At 45.7% G+C, this 9,687-nt stretch overlaps 1 protein-coding gene across 42 annotated transcripts in view; it reads left to right on the top strand.

Moving 5' to 3' along the window:
* ptprda (protein tyrosine phosphatase receptor type Da) overlaps positions 1–7,969 on the top strand; it is a 405,006-nt gene extending 397,037 nt beyond the window's left edge. For all 42 annotated transcript variants that reach the window (XM_081714645.1, XM_081714647.1, XM_081714666.1 and 39 more), the window contains 4 exons: positions 568–693; positions 1,820–1,974; positions 3,516–3,651; positions 4,185–7,969. In XM_081714645.1, coding sequence (XP_081570771.1) covers positions 568–693; positions 1,820–1,974; positions 3,516–3,651; positions 4,185–4,253 — 486 coding nt within the window. In that variant the 3' untranslated portion in view covers positions 4,254–7,969. The remainder of the gene's footprint in view (positions 1–567; positions 694–1,819; positions 1,975–3,515; positions 3,652–4,184) is intronic.
* Positions 7,970–9,687: the final 1,718 nt, after the last annotated feature.

Raw genomic sequence — 9,687 nt, 5'->3', positions numbered from 1 at the left:
TGTCTCTTCTCTCTCTCTCTCTCTCTCTCTCTCTCTCTCTCTCTCTCTCTCTCTCAGTCTCTCTCTCTCTCTCTCTCTCTCTCTCTGTCTCTCTCTCTGTCTCTCTCTCTGTCTCTCTCTCTCTCTCCTCTCTCTCTCTCTCTCTCTCTCAGTCTCTTCTCTCTCTCTCTCTCTCTCTCTCTCTCTCTCTCTGTCTCTCTCTCTCTCTCTGTCTCTCTCTCTCTCTCTCTCTGTCTCTCTCTCTCTCTCTCTCTCTCTCAGTCTCTCTCTCTCTCTCTCTCTCTCTCTCTCTCTCTCTCTCTCTCTCTCTCTCTCTCTCTCTCTCTCTCTCTCTCTCTCTCTCTCTCTCTCTCTCTCTCTCTCTCTGTCTCTCTCTCTCTCTCTCTGTCTCTCTCTCTCTCTCTCTCTCTCAGTCTCTCTCTCTCTCTCTCAGTCTCTCTCTCTCTCTCTCTCTCTCTCTCTCTCTCTCTCTCTCTCTCTCTCTCTCTCTCTCATTTACCCCCACCGCCCCTCTCGGGCCTCTCTCACTCACATCCCACTATCTCTCTCTCTCTGTGTTTCAATCAGGAAAAGTGCCATCAGTACTGGCCAGCTGAGCGTTCTGCCCGCTACCAGTACTTCGTGGTGGACCCGATGGCCGAATACAACATGCCTCAGTACATCCTACGCGAGTTCAAAGTCACTGATGCCAGGGTGAGTGATCAGTACCCAGGGTGAGTGATCAGTACCCGGGGTGAGTGATCAGTACCCAGGGTGAGTGATCAGTACCCGGGGGTGAGTGATCAGTACCCAGGGTGAGTGTTCAGTACCCGGGGTGAGTGTTCAGTACCCGGGGTGAGTGTTCAGTACCCAGGGTGAGTGTTCAGTACCCAGGGTGAGTGTTCAGTACCCAGGGTGAGTGTTCAGTACCCAGGGACCACTCTGCATCCATCATCTGTGTCAAGGCCTGTAAGTTGGACAGTGGTCATCTCTCACACTTCAAAGCAATCGGAACACAACTTTCCAGAAGTTTCTGCAGGCAAAGTGTGGACTCAGGGTGCCGTGTGCTGGGGTAAATGTTTATCCGGACAAACTGAGGCTCTTCGGCACAGGACACAACCGTGCAGCGAGGGAGCCGTGTGCTAGCCATGGCGTGGATGAGAACTGAGGGCAGGCACTCGGGTGTCCGAGGGCGGTGTCACCCTGCCAGTACGCCTAAGCGTGTCACTTAAACCCCTCCCACCAACACTGCTCTGCCAGAGAGCTCCTCCCACACACCACACAGCTCCTCCCACACACCACACACCTTTAGCATCAGAACAGGAACAGATATATCTTCAGGCTGTCTGTCACCTCTCAAGAGGTCCAGAGGTGCCTACCGCAGCACGGGAAAGACAGAGAGAGAGGTGGGGTTTTGTTGCCATGAAAATATTACACCAGCATTTTGTCTGAGCTTTGAGTCTGGAGTAGCAGGATTTGGCCTGAGAGCAGACCTGTCAGAGCAGGCTTAACCCTCCCAAACAAGCACACAAACACACACACACACACACACACACACACAGTCACACACATACACTCACCACCCACCAAAGGCTCTGCAATCTTTCAGTTCCTGTGCTGCAGTTTCACTATCAGTTGTGTCAGCACACACCGTTAGTCGGCGGGTTTCCGGTTTGCTCTCATCGTTCTGCGTGCCTCTCTCTGGCTAAAGGATCGAAGCCTTTGTGAGCTGAGTCAGGTGGTGGTTTTGAGGCAGGCACAGGCCTCCTAGAGAAAGTGTCTGTGTTCTGCTTAAGCGTGGAGTTCTGTGCTGATGCTGCTGTCTCCTGGGCTTGGACAGGACGGCCAGTCTCGGACGGTCCGGCAGTTCCAGTTCACCGACTGGCCCGAGCAGGGAGTGCCCAAGTCAGGGGAGGGCTTCATCGACTTCATCGGGCAGGTGCACAAAACGAAGGAGCAGTTTGGCCAGGACGGGCCCATCTCAGTGCACTGCAGGTACGGGAAACCCTAACCCCTGCCCACTATCACTAACCCTAACCCTAACCTCTAACCCTAACCCTAACCCCTGCCCACTATCACTAACCCTAACCCTAACCCTAACCCCTGCCCACTATCACTAACCCTAACCCTAACCTAACCCTAACCCTAACCCCTGCCCACTATCACTAACCCTAACCCTAACCCCTGCCCACTATCACTAACCCTAACCCTAACCCCTGCCCACTATCACTAACCCTAACCCTAACCCCTGCCCACTATCACTAACCCTAACCCTAACCCTAACCCCTGCCCACTATCACTAACCCTAACCCTAACCCTAACCCTAACCCCTGCCCACTATCACTAACCCTAAGCCCTAAGCCCTAACCCCTGCCCACTATCACTAGCCCTAAGCCCTAAGCCCTAACCGCTAACCCTAACTCCTAACCTCTAACCCTAAGCCCTAACTATAACCCTAACCCTAACCCCTGCCCACTATCACTAACCCTAAGCCCTAAGCCCTAACCCTAACCCTAACCCCTGCCCACTATCACTAACCCTAAGCCCTAAGCCCTAACCCTAACCCTAACCCCTGCCCACTATCACTAACCCTAAGCCCTAACCCTAACCCTAACCTCTAACCTAACCCTAACCCTAACCCTAACCCCTGCCCACTATCACTAACCCTAACCCTAACCCTAACCCTAACCCCTGCCCACTATCACTAACCCTAACCCTAACCTCTAACCTAACCCTAACCCTAACCCCTGCCCACTATCACTAACCCTAAGCCCTAAGCCCTAACCGCTAACCCTAACCCTAACCTAACCTAACCCTAACCCTAACCCTAACCCCTGCCCACTATCACTAACCCTAAGCCCTAACCGCTAACCCTAACTCCTAACCTCTAACCCTAAGGCCTAACCTCTAAGCACAAACCCTAAACCCTAACTCCTAACCACTAGCCCTAACTCCTAACCACTAACCCTAACTCCTAACCACTAGCCCTAACTCCTAACCACTAACCCTAAACCCTAACCTCTAACCACAAACACGAAACCCTAACTCCTAACCACTAACCCTAACTCCTAACCACTAGCCCTAACTCCTAACCACTAACCCTAAACCCTAACCTCTAACCACAAACCCTAAACCCTAACTACTAACCCTAACTCCTAACCACTAGCCCTAACTCCTAACCACTAACCCTAAACCCTAAGCCCTAACCCTAACCCAGCCCATACGTTTAACAAACCATAACTTCAGTCTCAGTTCTCCAGGAGCAGTTCTGTCGGGTCAGTGGAGTTTAACAGCGAGGTAGATGAAGACTAGCGTTCACTTTGTGTTCCTGTGAACAAAGGAACGAGGGTTAATTGAATTGGTGCCCATTTGTGAAGCCATTCTTCAGCTGAAGTGTTACCACTTCTGCATCTCAACCTCTCCGACATCAGTGCACCCAACTCTCCACCTGTCCCCCTTTCTGTCTCTCTGCCTCTCGCCCAGTTGTCCACGCTGTTCGTCCTCCTCTTCATCTCTCTCTCGCTCTTCCTCTGCAGTGCGGGGGTGGGCAGGACCGGAGTCTTCATCACCCTCAGTATTGTTCTGGAGAGGATGCGGTATGAGGGCGTCGTGGACATCTTCCAGACGGTGAAGATGCTGAGAACACAGAGGCCTGCCATGGTACAGACTGAGGTACGGACACACACACACACACACACACACACACACACACCACACACACACACTGTGCGGGCCCTCGGCCGCTCTTCATCAGTATCGATATCTCCGGCGCCCTCAGGTTGGTCATGCAAACTGACTCAGATAAGCAATTTCACAGCCTCTCTGCAGTCGATGGGAAAATTGTTTTGTGGGATCGATGCAGACACGGGGTTGCGAGCGACGCAGACGCTCCGCCTCCCGTGCCGAGAGCACGACCCTTATGCTCCATCGAGCGGAATGACGACACCCCCCCCCCCCAGTTTTTATCATTTTCTTGCTCAGCCATGTTTGTGGTGCTCAAATTAAGGGGTTGCTATGGAGATGAAAGGTCCTGAGAGCTTTTCTTTAAAGGTAAACTGCCTGATCAGAAATCTCCATGCTTCAAATCCAGGTGGAGTCTCTTTGCTGGTGGTGGGGGCCTGAACCATGGGTAAGGTCAGGGTTAGCAGTTAGCCCTAACTCCCTCTTTCTTTCTCTTTCTATCCCTCTCTCTGTCCTTCTCTCAGGATCAGTATCAGTTCTGCTATCGCGCAGGGCTGGAGTATCTTGGAAGCTTCGATCACTATGCAACGTAAGAGTCCTCTTCCCCCTGGGGTACAAGCAAGGCCCTTGGACATCCAGAGGTCGTATCTTCTGAGCCATAAATTCGTGCTTGTGAAAAGTACTTCTTAAACTCCTAGTCCAAGACTTGATTCATTTGTTGGGTGTGAAAAACAAAAGCGAAAAATAATGATTTAAAAAACAAAAAAACAAAAACTATTAAAAAACAAAACATATGAACAGTGAAATACCAGGTGGACCAAGAAAAAAAAAAAACAACAACCCCCCACCCCCTCCCCGAAATCTGATCAGTCGTCACCCCCGACAAACGGATGCGTATGTTGGACTACTGAGGCATCGTGCAGAGCTTGCTGTCCTATCTCCTGCTTCAAGGATTCGTCTCAGATTCTTCAGCACCAATAAGTCAATTTAAAAAAAAAAGAGAGAGAGAAAACAAACAATGAGAAAAACACGCACTGCATCGAATGAACGGAGACGCGAGACCCAGAAGATGACTGCACGTCACACAGGGAGATTTGCGCAACTGCGAGGAGGCACCTCATCGACAAAGAAGGGCATCGTGGCTACGAGAGAATTCTAGGGAGGAAAAAAGAAGTAAACAGATATAAACACAAATGGACAAATATAATAGTAATAATAATACCCCTATCTCGTCACGATGTTCGTCCTTCAGTCAGGGGTATGGGAGGGAACTGTACAAACACCAGATGAATAAAAAAAACTTACTGATTTAGTTTTTTAGTACTTTATTACTTCGACTGAGCTGTAATTCATTTTGAACTATGTGAATTTATTTTTTTCCTTTTTTAACAAGGTGTTCACTCGACAAAGTTAGTCAAACCCAAGTATTAACTTAGAAATCCATGCTTTTCCCCATGTTTTCTTCTTATTTTGTAAGCCGTTCCGATGTATGCGCATATATACACAAGAATTCTGTTTTTCCTTTTGAATCCTGTTTCTTTCGCTCTCTCTCTCTCTCTCTCTCTCTCTGTCTCTCTCTCTCTCTCTTTTTATTGTCGTGTCACTTGTGACACTAGATGTGGTCCTGCATTAACTCTTACCAAATTCGGACTTTGACGCAGGGTCCTGTGAATTTGACTTCCACACGTGTTTGTCCATGGTTACATACTCAGCACTACACAATCTATATTTCCGGGACTCTGTGGAATCAAAAGGGGGGCACAGTATGAAGTTGCTGCTACTGAATATCTCAGTTCTTCCATGTTACAGTGATTTTAACAGACAAGCCTCCGAAATGAGAGTAAAATATATAGTACACATAGAAATATATAACATTATCTGATAATGTGTGTGTGTGTGTGTGTGTGTGTGTGTGTGTGTGTGTGTGTGTGTGTGTATATATATATATATATAATATTTAAATATTTATTAGTCAATTATTAATTCTGTAAAAAGGTATGTATGTATATATATATATATATATATATATATATATATATATATATATATATATATATAATATAATATAAATATCAGAGAGATGATATAATGATATAAGAAAGCTTCCACAATGAGATTTCTGTACTTTTTTGGAGGGAAATTAAGAGATTTTTCACTGGAATGCACATCGGTAGGTTGAAATAAATTGTACTTCAATTCAGTGCATCTTTTCTTGTGCAATAAAAAAGTGTACTATAGCTTCGGGGGAATTTGAGGTTATGTGGAACCCTTCATTTTCCATGGCATTGTTGTTCAGTGGCAGAGTGACCGTCAGGTTAGGTCAAGAGCCAGTGACAGTGTAAGATGGTTCCAGTCGAGGTCATAGGTCAGGGGTCATGTAGTGGCGTATTCATCTTTTCGTTGTGTAGGACAAGGTTAAAAAACATCATGTTCTTGAGGCTTTTTAATTGTTTGACAGCATAATATTCTACATTTTCATTTCGCATTTAGAGTGCCTTATATTTATGCCTGTTCTTTTTTATAATATTCATTTATCACATACCCGTACTGTTTGAGTAGTCCAAGTATTTACTACGTACTGTTCAATTTACCATGCATTTTAATTTACATTTTTATTATAAGAAATTATATATGCAAATAAGTAAAGAGTCTATTGTTGTTTTTTGGTTTGTTTGTTTTTTTTTGTTGTTTTTTGTTTGTTCCTTTGTTTGAGGCCTTATTGTGGCTCACAGACAAGATAAACCTGAAAGGGTTGGATCATTAAGAGGAGTAAGGGTTACTACATGCTAGACCACACACTACAGCTCTCGGTAGAGTCCAAATCTGTATGCTAAAGGTGCGGCGTCATCCCACACGTCAAAAGGACAAACATTTACAACGAGCGCGCTTAGATCCGTCTCAAGACCAAACCGTAGCGGTGGATTTCCATGTTCTTTTCCGTCTAACATAAATGTCCAGATTCGGGATGGTCTCCGGAGAAAGGAGTGCACAGAAATGCTGACTCAAAACTGCACGGGAACGCGCCGAGCCTTGCGTCATGAACACGTGAACTCGTAAAACTCGGGCACAAGCAGACACAGTAAAAATGAATAAATAAATAAAATTAAACTAAAACAAAAAACAAAACAAAACACGTAGCTAAACTAAACATCTTTGGGGTAAAAGCGATACAGCAAGAGCAGGTTAGTGTTGTTCATCTCGACACGTACCGAGCAGCGAGGGCTCGCGTAAGTTTCTTTTCCTTTCTCGGTCGCAGGTTCAAGCATCTTTCTAAAATCTTTGTGTGTGTGTGTGTGTGTGTGTGTGTGTGTGTGTGTGTGTGTGTGTGTGTGTGTGTGTCTTAACTCCTCCTCTCTGTGTTCTTGTGATTTGTTTTCGATGGCTTTGTGGATGTGCATTCCAGGTGCTTTCTTTCCCCGTTCGTCCAACAGATCCGTGATTTCTGTTCACCGTATGTTTCCCGCTAAATGCTATAGTTTAGCTTCACGCACACGTCAGCGCTACCCAGTGCCGTTCAGTGCTTCGCTCACAACCTTCAACGCCGTGTCGGTGCGTTAAAACTCGTGCGTGTCTTTTGTTTTGCTTTCCATCCTCGACTTTATTTCAATATGCACGGAAAAGGCATTGCAGAGGGCCAAGGGAGAGGCCTGGTAGGAAGAATTGCACTTTCTATATCTTTATACTATGCACTGCCCTATTGATTCTATACCCAATAATGTATTACTTGAAAGCATCTGTAAGAATCTCCTTCACCGTTCACTTTGTGTGTATGTAAATAACACAAACTGGGGGAAAACTTAAGGTATGAATAAAAAAAAAAAAAAGACAAAAAAAATATTGTGGCAAAAAGAGCATCTTTTACGGTGCCATGAAAATCTCCAGCAGGTGACTTGAGATTTTTAGTTTATATTTTTGTTTATCTGTCCCCTTCATCATATTATGTGGCCTCGAGACTGGAGTGTCATAACGGAAATCAGCTCGGTGTTCTCTGCTCTCTCTCTATCTATCTCATGTCTGGATGCATAGACTGAAACAATTATTTCAACTGTAAAGAGAAAAAAAATGGCTTGTTAAAAAGAAACATAAAAATTACCTCTGATTAGTTGTAAGCATAAACCTTTTTTCTTTTTGTTTTGGGTTTTGTTTTTTGTTTTTGTTTTTTTTTCCTCTCTGAATGAATGGAGTGCTTTTATTTTCTTACATAGGTTACATTTGGTGGCAAATGACGTCTGTACGTCAAGCAGATCCTTGCTGACTCAAGTTCCATTTGATATAAATGAATTCTATTAAAAAATGTACGTGTTATGAATGATGGCCTCCCTGTCGTTGTGCTGTGCTCGGCTTCGCCGCGTGGGCCTCGTCTGCTCCCGTGATGAGGTTCAGCATGCTCTAGGGTTCTCTGCACTCTGCTGCTGTCTGATCTGCATTAAAGGACAGGGCTGCTTCATGCTGTTGTATGTTTGGGGGAGGAGAATTGTGTAGTCAGAAGACACAGTGGCATAAAGACTGGACCCCACTGCCATTTGTGAAAACATTAACATTTAATAGTTAATCAATTACATTAGCTAATTCATTTGTTAACATTTAATTAAGTAGTTACTACATCAGTAAAGACTGACAGAATGCATTTTTTTTTAGACAAACAGTTTATTTTTTATGGTGAGTTAAGTTTTTACATTCATTTATTCAGAATGTATGATTATTTTAAAAATGGAATGGAAAGAACCGGTAAAACTAATAACAGATCCCCTTTTTAAAGTATCTTAACTATAATTAGTGCAGCCTGGGGGGGGAAAAATGTATATCAGTAAAGAACAGCCCTTGCAGAACCTTCTAACTACTGCAGACCCTCGCAGGCAAGAAAATAAAGGCACACTAAATGATCAGGGGTTATCTTAATAACTTCAGGGGAATTTATCTATACCTCATTACATATTTATGCACACACTCTTACGTCCACGCTGGGGTTTATGCGTGCCGGTGGTGATGAGCACTTCCTCCGTCTCATCGGGGGGGGCGATGATGGACTCCGTTTCCTTGGTATAGGCAGCCCATGCCTCGTAAGTCACACACTACGTACACGGGCACGCACGCACGAGCAGCACGTCCACGGAGTAATAAGAGAATACAGATGGAAAGAAACGGTGTTCGTGAAAAGCTCAAACGGAGCAGACGTAGAGAGGCGGATGGGTCAGATGGATGAAGACAAAGACAGACAGTAAGAGCCCGAAGGCCTGCATCACTAACCCGTTACCCCATCTTCTCTCTCTCTCTCTCTCTCTCTCTCTCTGTCTTCTCACCCTCACTCCGGCCTGCCGTCTGTCTGTCTCTCCTCGCCACCAGTGACTTTACGAAGATCCCCGTGCAGTACGGGTACTGCTATTGGTAATAAATACCGTGTATTTCAAAGAGTAAAACAAAAATACGGAATACACCGATTTTACGTTAAATTGGCATTACAGGATGTATGTAAGGTCTGTCCAAAGGACTGGCAAATCCTGAGTGAAATACGTGTCCAGCTCAACAGCAAAAAGAAGGGAAAAAAAGTAAAAAGTTGTCATTTAAAGCCTGGTCGACACGTATTATTATACTGACGAGCAACGTCCCATGCGCTATAACTCCAATGCAGTTCCCTTCTACTCCACTGGTGATGCAATCTCCCCCACCTCCAACCTGAGCTGACCTCTGGCTGCTGTGTCAATTATTCCTAGATGGCGATAGCGACGTCTCCATCGGCTAATCAAAAATAAATCGCCAGGACAGCAGAAAGTGAATGTTTTAAAGCTCTCTGCGGTCGCCCAGGAGACCTGCAGCTGCAAACAAATCCATAACGGCGAGCTGAGCGCTGTGAGTCAGCACATTCGGCCCATCTGAACAGGCCTGGCCCCCGGCCACCTCTCGCAGATGGGATCCTTCGCCGCTGTTCCGGGGACTTCTCCGCTGTCCGATTGTGGGTAAATCTGTGCCACGAGGTTTCTTACGCAAGCCAAAAACAAAGAACAAAAAAAAAACAAAAACAAAACTCAA

The sequence above is a fragment of the Electrophorus electricus genome, chromosome 5, assembly GCF_041902795.1.
Source record: "Electrophorus electricus isolate QZ-2024a chromosome 5, ASM4190279v1, whole genome shotgun sequence".
NCBI classification, from domain to species: domain Eukaryota; kingdom Metazoa; phylum Chordata; class Actinopteri; order Gymnotiformes; family Gymnotidae; genus Electrophorus; species Electrophorus electricus.
The sequence above is the reverse complement of the archived record's forward strand: the minus strand, read 5'-3'. Positions and strand labels throughout refer to the sequence as shown.